The 21,607-nt window shown below is 40.9% G+C and overlaps 2 protein-coding genes across 10 annotated transcripts in view; one reads left to right on the top strand and one right to left on the bottom strand.

Annotated features, from left to right (window-relative positions):
* The window catches only part of FRRS1 (ferric chelate reductase 1), a 29,810-nt gene extending 20,158 nt beyond the window's left edge, over positions 1-9,652 (top strand). For all 9 annotated transcript variants that reach the window (XM_035902826.1, XM_035902827.1, XM_035902830.1 and 6 more), the window contains 11 exons: positions 185-364; positions 1,264-1,362; positions 1,919-2,066; positions 2,598-2,714; positions 3,515-3,630; positions 3,918-4,004; positions 4,954-5,051; positions 5,222-5,280; positions 6,001-6,144; positions 7,285-7,346; positions 7,452-9,652. In XM_035902826.1, coding sequence (XP_035758719.1) covers positions 185-364; positions 1,264-1,362; positions 1,919-2,066; positions 2,598-2,714; positions 3,515-3,630; positions 3,918-4,004; positions 4,954-5,051; positions 5,222-5,280; positions 6,001-6,144; positions 7,285-7,346; positions 7,452-7,544 — 1,203 coding nt within the window. In that variant the 3' untranslated portion in view covers positions 7,545-9,652. The remainder of the gene's footprint in view (positions 1-184; positions 365-1,263; positions 1,363-1,918; positions 2,067-2,597; positions 2,715-3,514; positions 3,631-3,917; positions 4,005-4,953; positions 5,052-5,221; positions 5,281-6,000; positions 6,145-7,284; positions 7,347-7,451) is intronic.
* A 3,652-nt stretch (positions 9,653-13,304) lies between these two features.
* Positions 13,305-21,607, bottom strand: part of PALMD (palmdelphin) — a 29,462-nt gene continuing 21,159 nt past the window's right edge. The window contains exons 5-7 of the mRNA XM_035902866.1: positions 21,084-21,117; positions 20,884-20,994; positions 13,305-19,540 (exon numbers count right to left, since the gene is read on the bottom strand). Coding sequence (XP_035758759.1) covers positions 18,411-19,540; positions 20,884-20,994; positions 21,084-21,117 — 1,275 coding nt within the window. The 3' untranslated portion in view covers positions 13,305-18,410. The remainder of the gene's footprint in view (positions 19,541-20,883; positions 20,995-21,083; positions 21,118-21,607) is intronic.

The raw sequence follows: 21,607 nt of genomic DNA, 5'->3' as shown, positions 1-21,607 counted from the left end.
GCTTGCTATCATTTTACCTACTAGCCCTGGGGTAATTGTAGGGATGGGTTAAGAGATTGGTATGTAGACATAGATGGCATTTCTTTGCTGTTCCTTGTATGCTGCCTTCTAGAATGGGGTAGAAATGGAGGAGCAAGAGGGAAACTTCCATTGCTTATGACTTTTTGTTTGCTTCCTTATCTAGTTTAACACCTCAGGCTGTGGAAGTACAAAGTTCTGCATTAGGAACCCTTCAAACTGTGATCCTGAAAGTGCATCCTGTTTTTTTCTATCCTTTCAACATGAGAAGAGTTCAGTATTTATTGAAATGAGTGGTCCAAGTGAAGGATATTTAGCATTTGCATTGTCCCATGACCAGTGGATGGTGAGTGTCCTATTCTGCTTCTTTAGTTGTTTTTGTGATCTTAGTAAAGTTTGAATGGTACTCTAGCAAAACATGCATGTGGAAAACTGAAATGCTGCTTGATGCCGTACAAAGTTGCTTCTCTCACATAGTGCTGAAGCACAGGTTGCCATTTATGGGTGCATATTCAGTTTTAGCTCAGTAGAATTTCCCTGTGGATATCTGTCTTAGCAGGATCTAACCTGTCTGACTGCGTATTAGCTGACTGGAATTCCTGGTTAGATCAATCTTTCTTTGTTACCTAGCCAAAACCCCTTGGCTGTCAGAAGCTGAGTTGCTCTGCTTTCAGAAAACCCTTTGCATTTCATCATTGTTTGTACAGGAATGACTCCATTCAATCTTAAAAGGTGTTTAGAGATCCTTTTTTCTAATTGGTGGTCAAGTGAAGGGACAATGCTGTTGACAAATGCATAATCCATAAACTAACTGTTGCACAGAGGAGATACTGCCTATATTAATGTCCCTTGTGCAAGAATACTTGGTTCTTAACAATACTTTATCTTTACAGCTATGAGGAAAACCACCTTTTAACTAAAGAGGGGTTTTAAAATAATATCAACATCCATCTCTGTCTTGTCTGGTTAATTTAGTAAATTCTAAATAATTAAAGAAACTTCTGATAATATGGTTGTTACCCTGGGAGGGGGGTAGTGTAAATCATAATATGCCTTACTATGTGTCATCTGTTTGACTTAATGTAGTTCCTCTGTAATACTGAAGTGTTTGAAAGCTGGCAAATAATAGCTTGACAGCTTAGAGAAATCTGTCTCAGGTCTTGTTGCATATATTAAATCAAAGAGCTTTTCGATACTGCCAGTTTTTATTTGGCTATAAATACCTTTTTCTTTTAAACTCTCCAGGGTGGTGATGACGCATATCTGTGCATTAATGAGGACCATCGCGTTCATGTAAGCACTGCCTTTCTGAAGGGGCGAAGTCCTCCTGTTTTGGATTCAGAGGTACACTTGAAAACAACTAAGAGTTCCACAAATGTAGGTTTGAGGTAACGAATGGCATGCTGCTGCTTTGTGCTTTTATTTAGCACAGCAGCTCTACAGAGTAAGGTGGATCCATAATTCTTTAAGGTGAGACTGGTTGGGCTCTTACTTCCTAGTGTATGTTACCTTTGGAAGTCTAAATTTAATTTTTAAAAATAAGTCACGTGGTGGGAGCTTACTCTATTGAGAAACTTTGTGCCCATTATTACTCCGTCCCTGTGCAAGGGCTGCAGTAGCAATTGATGTATCTTGGGTTAAAGGTTGGAAGGGAAGGGGAGATTGTTGTTATGAGCTGGAAAAATTGGTCATAATAAGTCTGACCCTTGTGTTGCTGTGTTGACTTACTGGCATACCTTTGAAGTTGGTATGCAAGAGATTTTTATTTTCTCCCTCCCTGCTCCGGATCATTGCCATTCTTTATGCACCAATGACACTCTTGTCTTTTGCAGGGTTACTTTTAAGCCAATTACTCTGCCAGTCTGAAAAGACTAGATATTAAATGTCTCCTGTTTCACAGAATGCCCTTGAAGATGTGTCATGGAGGCTTGTGGATGGTGTTCTTCAATGTTCTTTCAGAAGGAGTATTCGTCTTCCTGCTTATAAAGGGAGATTTAATCTGGATGCCAGTTACTACATCTTCCTGGCAGATGGGGAAGCCAGTGAAGGTAAACTTGACTTGCATATGGTTGCTTTTCTTTGAACAGCTCTAAACAAGTTAGTAACCCGTATGTAAGATGTGGCTTAGCTGAGAATTAGTATCTGAACTCAGGCTTCCAAGTCTGAGGCGCTTAGTCTGGTCATCTTTACTTCCTCTCTGGATCATGGGTTTGATTTTAGATGTAAAGTTACTCATGTATGTGTGTACGCCCACTTGATGCTAGGAACTGTTAGCTGCTTGAGAGCTGGCCACATCTTTTTGAAATGGAGACTAGCATCAAAAGGAATTGTTCTTCATGTCTTGTGTAGTGGAGAAAGCTATTTTCTGTAGAGGTGTGAATTGGTTCTTGTATTCTAAGTATGCAAAGCAGCTTAGATGACGTGTTAGGTTCTTAACATATTGTGTGTCTGAAATTTGGTTTATATGGTTATGCTCAGTGGTCACAACAGGGCTTGCATTCATAAATAAGGAGCAGGCATGCTTACAAGTGTAGTGGCTTTCATCAGCAATAAATAAACCACTTCATGTTGCTGCTTAGGTGGACTGATATATAAACATCATCGTCAGCCTCTGATCACCGATGGAATATACAATGTCACAGGCCTTCCTCAGGACATTGGAGGTTCCCGGTCCCCACGACTTATCAAGGCTCATGGTAAGCTGCAACATCTAGTTTTGTCTTCCAGTGTTAGACTTGCTGAGACTGGAGATTTAAATTTTCCTCCTTATTGCAGTCCAGGTATTTCCTCTTGTCTTTCTGGCACTCATGTTATATACACTGCTGGCTAGCAAGATCTGAGACTGTGAAGACAGAGCAAAGTTATTAATAATTTTTCATTTCAAGAACAGTGTTATAAGATTCTTTTTGCCCAGGAAAAATGAACCTGCATTTACCTTTTCTCTTAAGTTCATAATTAGGACTTGTTTCTGTTTACCTCTTTCTCTCTGATTGAATTTGTTTGAGTTGCATTATTGGTTTAATTCTATTTGAAATGAGAAACCCCTCAACTGACAGCCCAGAGCCATTGAAGTTAATGAGAATTTTTTTCTCTCATGGTACTGGGTTTTAAAGCAGGCCCATGGGAGAACTATCACTCATTCTTTGTCAAACAAACTGTAAGAAATGTTACCTTTCATCATCCCACGTCTAAGTTGTTGACAGAAACAACATCTCTCACCAGTATGTATTGACTGTACTGGCCCAAGTGAAATACGCAGTAGCCAGAGCTGCTCTGTTGTGCTGTGTGGGCATAGTAAGGTTATCTTTTATAGGGATGTTTCTGCCTTCTAGCAAGATAAATGCTATAAAGCTGTAGGCTAAACCAGGGAACTTAAAACTTACCACTGGTAAATTCTGAGCATATGTGTACAGACTAAACTATTACACAGTCCTTGAAGCTGTACGCATATGCAGATAAATTACTCATGTTTACCTTGTATTTTTTCAATTTTCAGGAGCGCTAATGTTTGTTGCTTGGATTACCACAGTTAGTATTGGTGTGATTGTTGCACGATTCTTCAAACCTGTCTGGTCTCATTCATTCCTGTTTGGAAAGGAGATGTGGTTTCAGGTGGGCAAAATCTCCTCATATTTCCAGCTGTATTTTGTAGCTTTACTGTAAGCAGAATTATGTACCTACTAGATCCAAGAAATAGGATATTAAACTTGGTGTGACTTTTGTCTGTCTTTATTTTATAAAATGGAACAGTTACAAATCAGAATTTCACCTACTTTACTAGTAAAAGCAAAGTCTAAAGAGGACACTGAGTACATCTTTAACTGTAGATCTGATAAATGTATGTTAATGATGTATTAAGAAAGCTGTGGAGTTTCTAAAAGCAAACTTAACTTTTCTAGGTGCATCGTATGCTTATGTTGACCACAGTCATGCTTACAAGCATTTCTTTTGTATTGCCCTTTATATACCGAGGAGGTTGGAGCCAAGTAAGTGTGTGCTTTTGTTCTGTTTGTTAACTCAGATGTAAAGGTTGGACCAAAAGAAAGAGGTCCCCTGATGACTAACATGTTACAACTACTGCTGAGGAAATTGCTGTGTAATCTGTCTGTAAGTAGGTGGATTTCAAATCCTAGCAACACAGAAGAGGAATGTTGCCTCCTTTAACTGTAATAGGAAGAGTTCAGTACCTTCCTTTCTTCCTCTTCTCCCAAATAAAGTCCTTGCTCAAAGTTTCTTTATGTACTAAATCAGCCTTCTCTTTTCATAGAGAACTTGGGGGAGGAGTGAGGATAGGATGGCTGAGTTATTAACGTGGTAAACCTGCTGGGAATATGTGTTATGAACTTGGACTTGAGTAACTGTATCCAGTGATTAAGCTTAATCTGGAACACTATATTGTATACCTGTTGCTGTCACCTGTATAATATTTGCTGCAAGGTGATAGCAGAAATTAAAGTCTAGAGAGTATCTTAATTAAAGGTGGTAGAAGAACATGGTTGCAGGTATGAGCTAGGGAAATTGAGTAAAACATTTTAGGGTTAAGATTAGAACAGATAAGGTGAGAAGGGAGACCAGTGCTGGGAGAAGGTAGGAAATAGGCCTCTCCTGAAGACAGAGGATTGAGGATGAAGAGCTTGGAGCATAGCTTGTGCAGTCATATTGCTCTTTGCTCTTCAGCGGGTAGAATTTCTCAGTACAACAAGAAGGTGGGACAAACCCTGGGCATACTTACCAGTGTCTCATGCTGCCAAGGAGAACCACCTCCATCCAGCTGCAGGGCAGCTTACTGTGTCCTGTTAACCTCTGCCAGTCTAAACACAGTGCTGCTCCACCACTGTAACTTACATACAAGCATAAATAAATTACCAACTTTTTGGTATTTTTTCTATATCTTTATATAGATATGATATTAAAGAAAAATGCTCTGTGTTTCAGCAAGCGGGTTTTCATCCCTATCTCGGCTGTACCGTGATGGCTCTGACAATCGTTCAACCGCTTATGGCAGGCTTCAGACCATCTCGTCATGCACCAAGGTACTCACAACTAACTCATTAAGTTACAGCCACAGGAATTAAATATGCCTGTTTCTTTTAAAAATTATTTTTACACTGAAAAGATGTCTTTAAGGTAGGTAGCAATGTTCTTTGATTTATTCCTCCCTCCCCCCCAACTAATCAATAAAATGCTTTTCATTGTTTTGTAGGAGGCAATTGTTTAACTGGTTTCACTGGAGTACTGGTACAACAGCTAGAATACTAGCTGGTAAGTAGGAGTTCTGGCTGTAACTCCCTTTTAAGTGATTTAAAGGAATTTTGTTCATTGTCTGGGTTATTATTGCTTGTCTAAAATATCTATGCACGTCCAGTCCAGGCACCTCTGAAAATTCTTTTTCTTGCTGGCCATCTTCTGTGTGTGCTTTAAGTATCCATCAGGTACAGCTTTAGGGAGAAAAAGTGACTCTGTAAAACCAAAGAGATTACAGACAAATTTGAAAGATCTCTGTAATGAGGACCTGTTCTTATTCTGAGTAATTTCTTTTTGTCCTGGAAGATTTGAGGAATAGTGTTCTTACAGTAACATAGTTCAATATTATTTAATGGGGGGGAACTCACAGAACCAGAAGCTGGGCTTAATTCTATTAACAGGGACAAGTTTCCACAGGCAGCTTAAGCACAAACGTTGCGGTGACTGTGGTCTTGTTGGTGGAGTTACAAATGCTAGTGTATGTGACTGGGATTGGATAGGGCACTTGGCAGGATGAAAACTGTCTTTGGTCTTCTTTCCTCCACGCCTTCCCCCTCACACTGCCAAAAAAAAAAAAAAAAGCTTTTAGCTGCATGGACTCCTTTTAACCTCATTCCCCAAGCATTTGTAGGCAGTTCATGGGAAGTCTATTGCCAAAGGTGTTGGGAGTGCTTTTTTTTTTTTAATTACCCTGGCACAGCATTCTTAGTGTTGTCTCATCTTGTTTTTACTGACTAGTGGTGACTATGTTCTTGGGAATGGATCTACCAGCTCTTGACCTACCAGACCCATGGGACACCTATACAATGATTGGTTTTGTAGCTTGGCATGTTGGTATTGATGTTCTTCTGGAAGTACACAGCTACTGTCTCGTACGTAAAGGTACAAACCCAACAAAACTCCTGTTCTTACCTTGCTTGCTGAGGATTGTGCAAAAAAAGTAACAGAGTTGATTGAATTTCAGGAGGTGTTCTTTGGCCTATAACTTGGAAGCTGAAAGGGAATAACTCTTGAGTAACAGTGTCATATCTTCTGTACAAACTAACATGGGTGTAACCAGTTTTCAAGACCAAAGTGTTCTAGAAAAATTGTTTTTGTGCTACTTCAAATAGTAGCCTCTTGTTTCTCAAACCACAGTTCACAGGGGCAGACTGCAATGTGGAAGTATTTTCCAAGAATCTATCACTGTTGGCCATGATTTTGATCCCAGATGGGTAGGTGAAGTCCAGGTTAATTGATGCGGATTTAGTCTGTGTTTCATTGTGACAAATTGCTGGTATGAATGGCTGTTACTGCATGAGCAAAATGATCAGAAATTTGAGCACAAACACTTGCAACTTTGAGTGAATGAGGAGGAATGAAGGTGAAATCCTGACTCCAAGATGTCTAGTGAAGAGACTGGTAGTGACTTAATTGGAAATTCTTAGCTTCACTGGCTGGTGTCACTGAGAGGAGATGACTGCACACGTAAATGACCTGTATCTAAGGCAGAGATGAGACATCTGCAGAATTGAAGGAGCATGATTAGTTAAGAGGCTGTGTAAGGTGGCATGTGGAGGAGGAGTGATTATAAAAGATGTGAATTTAAGTTTAACTGCAGTAATTACTTCCTAGAAATAGAGAAATGAACCTGAAACGTTTGAAAAATGAGTGTTTCTGTGTTGGCTAACGGAAAAAAACTTCTTAATGAAATCTAGTTATCTTAAAATGAAAAGGAAAAGTTTTTAGATCAAACAAATGTTTTGCTCAGGTCAAAACTCAGTGTTTTGATGATTCACTCTAGCAGAAGAGACAAAATGTTTTGCCACTTTGATGTCCAGAAGTTACTTTTTGTAGGTCAGCTCCAGAATAATCCTTCACTTGTCCCGTGAGTATGACAGTACAGGTTAGGAAATGTCAAATAAGACTTGCAGGTGCTTTTCAAATTTGATGATCAGGATCACAGGATCAAGACTTCTGCAGTATAAAAATGCAAACTTCTTTCCTCTTAAGACTAGATTTTTTTTTTCTTCCCACCAACAGTTGAAGTGATAGAGGATGACAGAGTACAGATCCTGCAGTCGCTTACATCTGCAGAAGGAGAGGTAAGTCACAATTTTGTAACTAATTACTATGAGATGGGATGATGCTTTGTTTAAACCAATAGAAAGACCAACACTTCTATGGCTTTTCTTCCCCTTCTCTTGCAGGGCCGTCTGTTTAAACAGGTTGTGTTAACCATCTATGTCTGTGGAAATATAGTATTCCTCACTGCCTTCCTGGCAGCAATCAACCAAATATGAAATAAGTCATTGAGAATTTTGTGATGAAATATTGTGCAGTGAGAAAAACCTGCAAGGAATGCTTTCTATTACAACTTTTCCCTCAACACCTCCCTGAAGACGTAATCGAAGAATAAGAGCATGTGTGCATCATGCTCAACGTTGGGGAGGACTTGAATTCAAATCTACAGAAGGATGCTGCATCCTGCAAAAGCTGTTTTCTGATGCAACTTTTAATGGAAGTCTTTGCCTGAGTAAGGAATGAAGTCTCTATTTTTAAGTGCAGTAATTAATTTGATTGAAGCTTATGGGTTAAGACGACTGAGAAGATGTGCTGAAAATGCTGTTTTGATAGCGAGTTCTCTAAAACTTTTGTGAATATTGTTGGGAAAACTGGAAAGATTGGTCTGGAGCCTCACCGTATCTGTTGACTTTACTGTATTCTAATGGCGTGCAGTGTGAGAACTTCTGGCTCATGACAGTTTTGTGCATTAAAAAAAAAAAACAACCAAACAAACCTTAGTGAAAAACTGTCACAACTGCAGACTGATGCATGAGCTAAATGCTGTTGTCTATCTTTGCAGTTAAATGCAAAAAATATTCTCTCTGCTCTAAGAGCAGTACACTTACACAAGCATATGGGTTTGGGAACTTCAGTCCTTTAGTAAAACCACCATTTGCCTCACTCAAAATACTATTCTGTCCTGTCCCCCTCAGTGCTTCTAAACCACAAAGAGAAAACATGTTTGCAGTAGAAGTGCATTAAAACAGTTGTACTTACCCAAAACCTAAACAGGAAGAACATATGTATGGATGGATTTCTGTGGTTTGCTGTCTTCGGTTGGACTTGTGAATTACTTTTCTGCGTGAATAAGATGGATTTATGCCACCTGATGCTTAAATGGAAGTGAAAATATTTGCTCAGGAATGTTGCAGTTGTATTTGCACTATTGAGTGAAATGTAGATTAGGAGTTGGTTTGACTTCAGCAAAAATGGCTTCTGTTACCATTAAGTGAGAGTCCTTTGAGCTGGCATATCTAGGAGACACTTATAGTCTTTGTAAGAAAATGGGAGGGAATTTTTTTAGTCAACAAAAGATTTATCTAAATATATGAACTAGTTACAGGGAATGGAAAGAGACTGTATTGTTTAACTTCTTTGGTTTGTGGTTTGCCTAAGTATAGAAGGATACTCTTGAAATGGCATCTCAGAAATGAACCCTTAATGTGCCATGCAGTACGGTGCTTTGTATTTGTTTTTTGCAGCTCTGAACAGTTTGCTTCCACACTTCTTCATTTTTGATACTGGAAAGTGTCAGTTTTTAGTTGTAATGCTTCAAAATGTATCTTCAACCTAGGGCTAGTAAGCTAGCTGGGAATAAAGGTGTAGGAGTATTGGATAGAATAGTAAATAGTGAGGCCTTGTTTCGTGTGGGCCATTACAGCAACATTTCTCTGCTACCTGATGGCCAGCATTTATAGAGCTGGGATTAATCCTTTCGTCAGCAGCAGAATGCAAATGAATGTAAACTGAATTGTCCCCTTTCCTCCTGGAAGCTGGAAAAGCCCTGTGCAGATTGGGAAAGGGGGGCTATGAAGAAATATGGCAAAACCCAGGCTGAAGGGCAAGAGGTATATGGCTAATTGTGTGGCTTGGTGGGTTTTTTAGAGAACTCTGATCATAAAAGCCTGAGAATCACAGGCTCATCTAGTGCTAATATTTTGGGGAACTCTTTTGTATACCATGAGTTTATAGAAGAAAAATCTCTCAACCTAGGCACAATTGATGGCTTTTAAAATTAAAGTCAATGTTGGATTCTTCCAGTGATAAAATAGCTGCGCTGTGTGTTGTTTCATTTGCATGTGAAAATGAACACAGGGTTTTTAAAACATGAATGTAAATATCTTAATAAAAGTGTCTCTTTTACTAAGGTGAAAACACTATCAAATAGAAGCTAGAAAAGAACAGTCTTGCCTAGCAGCAAAATGGATTGTCTGTTTTCTTTGTAGATGATGTTTTATAAATTAAAGCTATCTAAATGCTTCCTGGCGAAACTCTTACTGAAATTGAATGTTCAAATAGTTTCTTTCTGTAATGCGGAGTTTCTTTTCCTCAAGAAGAAAAAAAACCCAACCAAACACCCCAACCACAAATCCTTGTTCTACATCTACTACAGCTTTAAAGTTGGCAAAATTGCCAGTTGCTCTTTGGATAACTTGTTTCCTTCCCAGTGCTAGCAATATTGCATAGTTTCTTATGTGAGGCCTTACGTGCAGGATTGTAATTTACTTGTTGGAAAGACTGGTTAATTTTGTACAACATTTGTTCACACCACCCCGCTGAGTGACTACCAAGAGGAAGCAATGTGCCGCTGTATTCCAGTGACTTCCAAAATTTCTGGTACGCTCATTTGAAAAAAAAGAAAAAAGTCTGTAGAAGTGTTTGATACCAGCAGGAAAAAAGTGGCAGGCAGTTTGGTTCTAGGGATGCTGGTGGCTACTGTGTGCATATATATATTTTTTTTTTCTTCCTTCAATGATAAAATATTGTACAGAAGAAAATTCCCATTGCTTTGCTTCATAAAGGAATCCCACAGAAGTCAAGAGAATGGCTTTACAAGAAGAGATCAAGAAGATTTTGGTGTTCTCTTTTAGTCTCAGACTAAACTTGCAATGACAAATCAACATTAGCATATTTCTTTTTGGGCTCTTCTAACATTCCCAGTCAAGTAGGAACTTGTGATCCGTCTCACAACAAGCAGCTTACTGTTTTGATTGGGTTGTTAGGTGCAGCCTGCAAATACTGGTCATCTGCTCTTGACTTACCTACAAATCATGTTTCTTGTGTATGTTTTGAACGAAAACTAAGGGATGTGAATAGCTCAAATGCAATGGAAGTCATGCTACTTTGCTTTACTTGAAATAGTTTTGGGTTTTTTTTTTTTTTTGCTAGCTGACATGCAGGCTGCAGAATGAACTAAGGAAAGCTGTGCTTTGTTACCTCCACTGAGCGCTGGACTGGCTTCTGTTCTGTCAAAAATCAGAAGATAGGGAGATTTCATATTCCATGTAAGAACACCCATGTTCTTCCCTTACCCAGCTTTGGGAAGAAGGCTGGAGAATGCCTGCCTTCTGTTTTCCACCAGGGTTTGTAACACTACGTGGCGCTCTTGTTCAAATAACAGCATTTTTACTTCGCTTGCTTTCTTTTAATCTGCCAGCGAGAGGTTGAGACATGTAAAGGACGTCCAAAACTGGATGTGTTCCTAGATGAATGAATCAAAAAAAAAAAAATCTCAAGCTTTATTAAGATCTTTAAATTCAAGGCAGTTCATACAGATAGGAGTTATGAAATGAGTGTTTACTTGATGTCTATGCCTAAGCTTTTGTTTGAACAGTTATGGCCTGTTTTCTTTTGTCATGTGTGTGAACTGTGCTCTGCGTGGGCACATCCCCTTCCAAACAGCTTGAGATGAATGGCAGTCATCGAGGAAAAACTGCAATCTTCTGCATTTCAATGCACAAGTTAATATCTCAGTGATTTCAGACCTTCAGTGCAGGCTCCAAGTAAACAGAAGGATGGTTAAGAAGGATGATCTGCTAGTAATTCGGAGAAATTCTTTGCTTGCATCAGTCTGATCCCAGCTTCTCTAAGGGGTGTGTGTGAAGGGGGCAGCCATGGCATTCACTTACCTGAGGGAGGGGCACAGCCAAACCAGCACAGGATAAGTGCTTCAGAACTTGTTTTAGCTCATACATGGGCCAATTCAACCACTGCATGGCTACTGCTGGTCCTCTTGTGCTGTGCAAACGTGACTTTACATGTTGCAAACAGCAAAAGCTGAACACCTGCATTGCACTGAAGCAGGTACCTACGATAGTCATCCTGGACAAACTATACTGCACTAAGAGGGACTCCAGCTTTGGCTTTGTTTCAGAGAGACTTTTGACTTGCTGCACCTTAGAAATCATTCGGCTTTAATGATGAATTGGAGTTTTGCGTGGCATCTGTACTGACATGTGAAAAAGATGATTTGTCGCCTTGTAATTCTGTTCTTGTTGATGTGGGACGTAGGAAAGCTCTGAGCTGCAGCACTCAGATGACGGACATCTCTGCTTCCCAGAAGCACGCAACTCCTGAATGCTCCGTTTTGTGTCTCTGTTCTTCCGAGTTAATGATCTGATACCCATGCTGCTACGTGGCTGGTGTATTAGTGTGGAACAGCTCAGATTCATCTGGCACAAACTGAATAGTTTAATATATGCGACATCAGAATTGCCGCACAGCAGAGCCGAGCCGTACTGAGCCTGGTATTGTCTCCAGAAGTGGTAGTAATGAGCGCTTAGAGCAAGAGATGGAACAAGAGTGCAGTGATATTTTGTCTTTCGAGCAAGATCTCCTTGCTACTTGCCAGAACCTGTGCAAGGGTGTCCTAAGCTAGAAACTGCAGCTAGACAATGAACTCTTGTAGTGATTGAATTTTATCTACAGTGTGCAATGAATTATTTTTTTTTTAAAAAAATCTGCTAATGCTTTTGTTCTCCCCTTTAATTAGTCACTGTGAGAAAGTGCTGCTTGTTTTTAAGTCTGCTTCTTGATGCCATTGTTTAATGACCTGTACCTTGCTTGTACCTTCCTGCCCCTCGTGCATATGCCTTATTGTTTGTTTTCCCTGTATGACTGCTGCTGTACTTGGCCACTTTGCACTTCTGATAATCTTCATTACTCTTCTCTATTTGCCTCTTCAGAGATGGCACAACCAAACTCTACTCAAGTTGTAAATATGAAGTGCTATGCCACAGTTTCCGTGCCTTCCCTAAGGAGTCCTAAAGCACTCTCCATTTTCATGGCTTCTGAGCCTGGAGTTGATATTTTCCAGAGGACTATCTAAAATAACACCCAGGTGTTTTAACTCCTAGCCAAGAGGTTCGTAACACCAACTTAACAGCTGCTTCTCGTGCTGTGTGTGGCTAGGGTTATTTCTACTTTTTTTTTACATTACTTTTCATGTATTGGTAGTGAATTTCACCTGTAGATCTACTATGCAGTCACTATTGTGAAGTCTCTCTTCAGTATCTGTTCTTTTAAACTACTTTGAATAATATTACGTTGGCAGCAGCATTTTTGCCCCCTTTTCCAGATCACTTAAGTTTAATAGCACAGATCACTGGGGAAGGCAGGGGATGAGTGTCTATAGCAATTTGCAGCTGTTACAAAAACTGCTTGTGACTACTTCATATCATTCTCCTCCTTTCTCACTTTTTGGTATATCCTGTTAAGAACTGTTGAGAAGAAGTACCATCTCTGACAAGTTTTAAATTTGAGATTATTACCCACTTCAGACTGGGAGCCGCCAAGTGTTCAGAGGCTACAAGTCAGCTGATTACTACCGTCGTGCCTCAGTATGAGGTAGTAGCTTCAGTTTCTTGCTTTGAAACAAGGAAGACCAGCAAAACAGTTACGCTGGTGCGTAATTTGAGTCAGCTATACTAGAATAACACAACCTGAGCTTTATCTGTTTCCTGATTAAACCAGGCTAAGACCTAGCAAAATAAAGCTGTCATGCTGATTTGAACGTGAGGATGTAGTGCTATGAGGCCCCCCCCCCCCCAGCCACTATGTATTGGAAAAAACTGACCTGCATGTGATTTTTTTTTTTTTTTTTGGGGGTTTTTTTTTTTTTTTTTGGGGGTTTTTTTTTTTTTTTTTGGGGGTTTTTTTTTTTTTTTTTGGGGGTTTTTTTTTTTTTTTTTGGGGGTTTTTTTTTTTTTTTTTGGGGGTTTTTTTTTTTTTTTTTTTTTTGATGGAAAAGCACTGCCTGTCCGGCAATGGGTTTCCTGGAAAAGCAGGGCTTTCTGAGCAAGCTAGGGGGTGAGACCTTGCTTGGGAGGTCAGGCTGTTCATAGTCTTATGCACAGGATCAGTCTGCGAGGTTATGGATGGGCAGCGTGTATGTGGCGGGGGGGGGGAGCAGGCTCTGAGGATGGCTATACTGTCATACGTAAAATATAAGGGGGGGGCTGTGGGGCTCTAAAAGGTGGCTAAATATTTAAATGCTGACTTTACTATTTTTGGTTTTCTTTGCTGTCACTTAAAAAGGAATGCTTTAAATTTTGGCCAAAGTGGTATGCTTGGAAACCAGCTTTTATATTTACATTTCTTCCTGCTCCTCTCTCTCATGTGTAATTTTTTATTAACCAATGCTTTTACCAGAAAAATGCTGGGATGGCATTTTCAATCAAAATCAGGTAGATTGGCACGCTTTGAAGTGAAACAATGTCCTGTGAAGTTCCATGGAGATAGGTGTTTATCTGCTGTGTGTATATAGCAACAACGTATTCCTGATTGTGGGAACAGGCACGTGTCTTCGTACTTGGCTATACACTGCATTTATTGTCTTGGGTAACTTTCCACTACTTTCAGCAAAATCCAGGATGTGATTTGGGTGTATGTGGCAGTTGGTCAAATCTAAAAGTCTGTTAAAGTCCATTGGATTATGCAGAGGGCAAAATAACCCAGGTGCATACAACAGAGGAGCAAAACAAGCATTATGATCCAAAAAAGGTGTGTTGAAGAAACTCTTCTTAGCTTTATTCTGCTTTGAGTAGTAAATTTTACTTCCATGTCATTACAGCTGTTAAATCACCTTTTTCCCCAGCTTTGCCATTCTCATCCTCAGAGCTGAAAAAAGAAAACAAATAAAGCCATTGCATTTCAAGCCTGACTTTCTATCGCTGATGCTAAAATCTCCTTATTTAGAAAAATGAAGAATACACGTACCTCCGGCGTTAGTCCAGCAGAATAAGCATTGTTTTAGTGTTACAAAAAGAAATCAGTAGAAGGCATTAGTTCTGGTAATTTTGCAACAAAGCAAGTGTATTAAGAAATTACTCCGTTATCGCTATTTGAAAATGAGCGCAGCTCCTTTCTAACTGTTTTGTTTCTGTTACCTTCACTAATGTGTTGCAGACAGATGGTATTGTCCTTGACTAGATGCTGACAGATTAAAAAGATGCATGAATAATTAAACAAACTCTCTGTTTAAACTAAACTCCTCAGTGGGAGCTGTAACTGTTTGGAAGCCTTTTTCTTTTGTGTTGATGTTCACAGAAAACTTTCCTCTCTTCCTGGTGGGGTGAGTCAGAGTGGGAGTTAGTCATATTCCTGATTTGAGTCTGACGGAGGCACTTAGTATCTGTATAAACATCAGTGTGGCTCTTGCCTGTAACCGGGTATATCGTGGGTTAGGTTGGAAGTGACAGCGCAGGGCAGATGATTAAATGTTAAGGTTATTTTTAGAACAGCAATATAATGCTGCTGTTTGATATGTAAGAGCCTCCCCCCCCCCCCGGAGCTGATCTGAGAATGCAGTGGGAATAATCTCCAGCCCTCTGACCCATTAGCTTGAAGAGTCTCCCAAAATAGCACGTCTCGTTCCTTCATCCTGCGTATATCTCTGTACCGAGAGACGGGGGGGGGCAAAGCAGCTGTTTATTTGATTTATGCGTGTCAGCAAATGTCCAACCCGAGTTATGTTTTGAATGCTGAAGTTGTCGCAAATCAGAGAAGCGTCTGAACGTAACTTTATATCATAGGGCCACTGATGTTAAGCTTAGCTCTTACAAAGACCCTACGTACTGCTTGCAGACCAAGGAATTCTGCAGGATTCAAGTCCTGGCTGTGGTTTGAGAGAACAATCAGTCTGATGCTTCGCTTACAGCCAACAGCCTGGTTTTGTCTTGCTCCGTGCGTTACAGAAACAGATGGCGTGCATGAATCTTTCTCTATTAAAAAGTTTTGTTGTACGTTACTTTCTTCGACACAAATGGAGCTAAGTCTCCACTGTGTTTTTTGAAGGTTGCACAGCTTCCAGTGGTAAGGAAAAAAAAAAAAATTAGCTCATCTAGATTAGCTACCTGCCAAAAGCCTTGGACCTTCGTGTCCCATGAGAGCCTGTTCCACACTGTCAGGAGGTTTTACTGCCTGTTCAGCTTCAGTTTTTTCTTTCCTTTTTCCTTCCACTATGCCTTTGTTCCCCACCAAGGACTTTTAATTTCCCTAATGAGTATTGAGTCTTCAAAACATTTGCACACTAATTCATTTGACTGAAATTTAACGAAGAAAATAAGCTCTGATAATGCAAAGCACTGGTGTCCTAATTACAGAGAGAAGGATGACAAAGCTGTATGTTTTTTTCTGAGGGCACATAGTTTTGAGATACTGGTCCTGCACCAAGCTCATGGGGAAAGGAAAATTGCTCCCATATGGAAAAAGGTATGTCCTACGTTTCTGTCAGTTTGGGGGCCTGCCCAAAGCTCCTAATTTTATCTGATTTTTCTGTGTAGAGTGGCACATGGAACAATTCCTCTGCCTCCTAGTTGTCCTTGGCTATCACTAACTTTCTCAGTAACTTGTTCTGAAGGCTCATGTTTTTCCCAAAGCAAGACGGTTACACCAGGGACCATCTGCCTGGTCTGTCCTGTGCTTCCTTGCTCTCCGTTCTCTTTCAGAGAGTCCCCAGTGCCTGTTTAATGTTCAAAGCTTTCATTTTAGCAAGGATTATTTTTTCTGTTGTGCAGTTTGTTGTTTTAGTAATGAATGAGGAGGTATCAAAAATAATTTCGAGTGCCCTTTTTTCACTGGTGGTGTTTAGGGTGAACCTGCTAGGCTGGGCATCAGTGGCTGCTTTGAAAACAATTTATTTCCCTAAGAAACAGCTCTGTGTAATACATTGTTCTAGATTTTAAGAGGCTTTCCTGGTTTTGTTTCCTTTTTAGAAGTCGCAGTAGGATTACAGGACTGCTTGGGAAAAACTGAGTCACTTCCTGGCTTTTTCCACTGATCAAAATGTCCCAGGGAGTGGCAATAAATAGGTGGAGGGGTAAAGAGGAATATGGCTTAGTTCCAGATTCTACCAGGCATTTAAGGCACTCACTTGGAGGCAGGGCTGACTGTTGGGGTGTATTTCTGAGGCAGTTGCCAAACTACTTTTAATTGGGACCGTATTTTTCCTAGTTGGCTCTTTTCTCCTTGGTAGAATACTTGTAAGTAAATAGGTAAGACCAAATACAGATTAACAGAACAGATTCTCAAATGTATTTGGTAGATTTACGCTTACCCCCTTCCCTGAAAGCCAGTGTTTGTTTTCCACTAACCTCCCAAGAGAGAGAACACGGATTATTTGGAGAGTGGCTATGAGCGGCAAGGAAGAATAAAGGATGTTTCAGATCCTTCTTTCAGGAGGCAAAGATAAGCAAAGATTGTTCCAGACAGAGGTGCTGAGCTACCATCTCATAGCCTGTGTGTGGCCCACCCGAATGGTACTGCCAGCTCACAGTTACTTCTGGGAAACCTCTTTCCCAGCATCTGCTCCGGAGCACCCACGCACGCGGCAGGCTGTAGGATGAATGAATTGCTTCAGCAGCAACCAGCTGGCGGGTGGGTGACTGTTGCTTCTCCATTATATGCGTATACATACGTGATGGGGGAATTAAGGGACTATCCTCAAAACAGAATGGGCTGGAGCAGTTGCTGGAGTGGTTTATCTTGCCTGCACCAGCTAATTCTGCTCTTAGCTGCTGGCGTGAGAGTTGCTGGCAGCAGCCTTTCATCCCGGAGGATGCAGGGAAGCGCCCAGATGGCAGGATTGGTGCTGGAGAGAAGCAAAGATCCTCTCATGTGATAGAAAAGTGCAGTGGCCTCATTGATCAGAAAGGCTGGGCGGCACTGCTGGAATATTTGAGGCTGTTGTGTGCATGACTGCATGAGGCTGATCTTCCTGTAAACTGAGAACATTACTTACTGAACGGTGCTTCCCAGTCAGTGCATACTGATGCAAAAATACCTGAAACCCCTTATGTGACCCGATGACCACCCTCTCTCCTGGCTTTACCTGCATTGTAAAGAGATGCTGGGCTGCCAGTGCTGCTTTAGGCAGGGTCAAACTTATGCTTTTGCTGCCAAATCGCAAAATTACTCAGAATATAGTCTGGAAGAGGAGCAGGGAGAGAATGTGGGATCAGGACCCCTGATCTTCCTACAGTTCAAGCACAGTGTTCTTTCCTTGAAGTGGAATGTGACTGCTGTCTGAAATCTGCTGCTCTGCAAATATACTTAAATGCAATTTAATTGTAAGCATTAAAGTGCAACAAAATCATAAAGAAGAGCTTTTGGTGATTCCAGAAGATCCTGCTATTGTTCTTTCAGCCTTTTATTATAAAACTTTATAGTAAGAAATAGACACCTTGAGTATTAATAGAATATAAAAAGCATTAAAAAATAACACTGTGAACTATATGGACTAACCACATGTAGTGATGAAAGCTGTTTCATTGCTTTTCAGAGGCTATAAAAATATCTAACTCAGGTTAACAAAAAACGTTAAAACTTGCATAAACATTGTCAAGGCAAGGTTGGCAATGCTGATTCCAGAAAAAATGCAAAGTACAGCTAGTTATTAAACAGCCTTTCTGATTGAAGGAGCAATTTGGATTATCTAGGAAGTAGTTAGAATGCAGATAGGCACAAAAAACATTCCAGCAAGGAGACAATGTTAAGCAGCAATGCTGTTAGTTACCTGGTAGAAATGAAAATTAATTCTCCTAGTTGAGGTAGCATTAATGAACTTTTAATTGTCACTTGAGAGAGGACCTCTTTTAATCTTTGAAGGTCACAGAAATGGCTTTTCCGTGATAGTTGATTTTCCAAATTTGATATGGCAACTAGTGCATTGCTCAAGATGAAATAATTCAACAGTACCAAAATGCGGATTGGCGTTTGTTAACAAACAAGAGGGAAGACATGATTAGTAATTGGGTATTAGTCCATGAAACAATCCAAAGAGTGAAGTGGATCAGTTGCTAGCAGGTAAGAGTAGTATCTGTTTGCTACATGAGCAAACAGCAGTGACATGATTTTCCTTTTCTGTTACCTGTTAGTGAGGGATCTTCAGTACCGTCTCCAGATACCTGGCTGTGAAGATGAGCACGGTGTGTCGGTGAGCTTAAGCGTTCCTCTTGTTCTTGCAGGGAGATGGAATTTTTGTGGGGTACCTTGTTCGGGCTGGCGCCCAGGCTGCTCACAGGGTTTGTCTGTGGGACTTCTGTGATTTTCCTGCTCAGTGGCTGATAAACCTGACTATAGTGGCCTATGGGATGATATGCTGGTTTCTCAGATTTGCTGTCATCTTCCTCATCATCATCAATGATAACTAATTCTGCATGGATAACCCCATCGTATCGTGACAACTTTTGGTTTGCTTCTGCATCATCATCATCAACGCGCTGATAACCCATGAAAATCATTGTTACTGGTTCTGAATCATCCACATAACATGGTACAGCTTGGACAACGCTGTACTGAACACCTTCCTCGTCTTGAGGTGCAGGGGATGGTTCATTAAGATGGCTGGGACTTAAAAGCCTTGTCTCATTATGTCTTTCTCTTGTATTCTGGTAAGGTTTTAATTCCTCGTGTACAGCTTTTCTTTCTTCATTATGTATCATCCTGCTCTCGGGATTAGTGTGCACTTTCTTCTCTGAATGGGAAAGTACTGGAGAGGGAGACTTTGGCTGTATTGCCTTTGGAAGGTCAAGCCCATTCTCTTTACGTGGCTCAGTTTTTGGGGACAATTCTGTCTGATGATTGCTAAATCCATTCATCTCTCTTCTGTGAGTGTCTTCCAGTTTTGGTCCAGGGACTAATTTATCTTTCTGAGGGGTAACTGGCCTGCAAAATTTGTTTGCAAACACAGGCTCATGGTACTCTGTGGGAGACTGGGAATTTTTTTCAGTTGCCTGTCGTAGCAGGTCCTCCACCTCAACAGGAGCAAGTTCATCCATCCCATTCTGTGTTGTGCTGCCGTTTGAGGACACTGCATAGACTGACTTCCTGCCATCATCATAGACTTTAATTCCTGTCTCTTTAAACTCCTTGGAGGGAAGAGGTATTGTTGATAACACTGTGTTTTCTCCTGTCTTCATGTCTTTTTCAACTTTAATTTCCATGGCAAACAATGCTGTTGAAAGAAACAAGTGCTTAAACTGATAATGCAGCAGCCACGAGAAATATTATAGAGTTCTGACAGTGATAGAGAATGACTGTCAGAATGAATTATCAAAAAGTGAAATTATCACATACATAACCAATATATTGGATTCTCATTTTGAATGCCCCCTTCCATCCTGTCAGAACTTGAAGTGGAAAAAATACTTTCATTTGGATCTAATTCTGCGAGGAAAAATAAGCTGTTGAGGAGCCAGTTTTCATTATGTGATTGACTGAGAAAGCCAGATTTAACCTCGGCCCCTGGTGTTGTGCTGGGCAATAGCAGTTGAAAGAGCTCAACGTGCTACGAGACTAAAGAGTCTTGGGCGCTCAGAAGGGTTAGGAGGCTTTGTAGTAGTTGGGAAATAACTGGAGTACTGCTGGCTGCCCAGTAGCTGTAAGAATCACACAATCACAGAATCGCAAGGGTTGGAAGGGACCTCAGGAGATCATCTAGTCCAACCCCCCTGCTAAAGCAGGCTCTCCTAGAGCATTCTACACAGGACTTCATCCAGGCGGGCTTTGAATATCTCCAGAGAAGGGGACTCCACAACCTCCCTGGGCAGCCTGTTCCAGTGCTCTGTCACCCTCGAAGTAAAGAAGTTTTTCCTCATATTCAACTGAAACCTCTTATGTTTCAGTTTGCACCCGTTGCCCCTAGTCCTGTCGCTGGACACCACTGCAAACAGACTGCTTCCATCCTCGTGACTTCCACCCTTAAGATATTTGTATGTGTTGATAAGGTCCCCTCTCAGCCTTCTCTTCTTCAGGCTGAACAAGCCCAACTCTCTCAGCCTTTCCTCGTAGGGGAGGTGCTCCAGTCCCTTTATCATCCTAGTTGCCCTCCTCTGGACTCTTTCTAGGAGTTCCTCATCTTTCTTGAACTGGGGAGCCCAGAACTGGACACAGTACTCCAGGTGGGGTCTCACCAGGGCAGAGGAGGGGGGGAGGATAACCCCCCTCGACCTGCTGGCCACACTCCTCTTAATACACCCCAGGATACCATTGGCCTTCTTGGCAACAAGGGCACATTGCTGGCTCATGGTCAGCTTATTGTCCACCAGGACTCCCAGGTCCCTCTCAGCAGAGCTGCTATCTAACACTCGATCCTTGTTCCCAGTGGCACATACCTTGCACCAGTGCCCCACCTCTCAGTTTTGATGGCCTCACTGATAACATAACGCAGCTTAAATGAGAACAACGTTGTCCCATATCCGTAATGTTTACCCCTCCCTTAAAGTGTATCAGATTCACTTGATAGCAAGCCTTTGCACATGCGGACACCCTTTGGAGTTATTAACTAATAAGCGGTACCTTTTCTCTTTTCTTCATCATCGCTGGCGGCATGTGCTGTACTTTTCAGCGCGGAAGGCCTGAAATACTTAGGAAGGTCAGGTATGCTGGCGTATATGTAGTCTGCTGCCTCTGAATAAAGAAGGTCCACAAAGCATTTAGTATGTTTCCACTGACTTCTGCAAGAACCTTTTAAAAAATATTTTTTTGGCTAAACATACCTTTTTCGACTCCTGCTTTTTCAGTCTTCACAGACTAGGAAAAAGAACCATGAACAATAAGTGGGATTAGTCAGCTTTAAGATGTTAACTAGGCAGTGCTTTGCTTTACCTGTTACTTTTCGTGTGCATGGCTTCATACTGAGAAGGGGCTAAAAGTGGATTGGGCTCAGCTGGAGCACGGCAAGCGAGAAAGTGAAATTTTTCTGGTCTTTGCCAATATGTTTCCTGTCCTTCTCTGTGTGACTTGGATGCTACAAAGCATTAATTGGTGACACAACCTCATGCTGTGGCCAAGCTGGTTGGCTTCAAAGATTTTTTTTTTTAAAGGCTCTACTTTGGCTTGCCAGCTGTGCTTTTCTCCCTCTGTATCTTTAGAGAGAGAGAGTGTGTGTAAGAACAACTGGAGAACTAAAGTTTATTTAGTTTCATCACTATACCTTTGAGACTGTTTAAGATGACTTTCAAATATCAAAATGAGCTTTTGACAGAGACTAATGACTGATAATACTAAATAATCTTTCCCT

This window comes from Egretta garzetta, unplaced genomic scaffold, assembly GCF_000687185.1.
Source record: "Egretta garzetta isolate BGI_Z169 unplaced genomic scaffold, ASM68718v1 scaffold149, whole genome shotgun sequence".
Classification (NCBI taxonomy): domain Eukaryota; kingdom Metazoa; phylum Chordata; class Aves; order Pelecaniformes; family Ardeidae; genus Egretta; species Egretta garzetta.
Note: the sequence above shows the minus strand (reverse complement) of the source record. Positions and strands in the feature narration are given on the sequence as shown.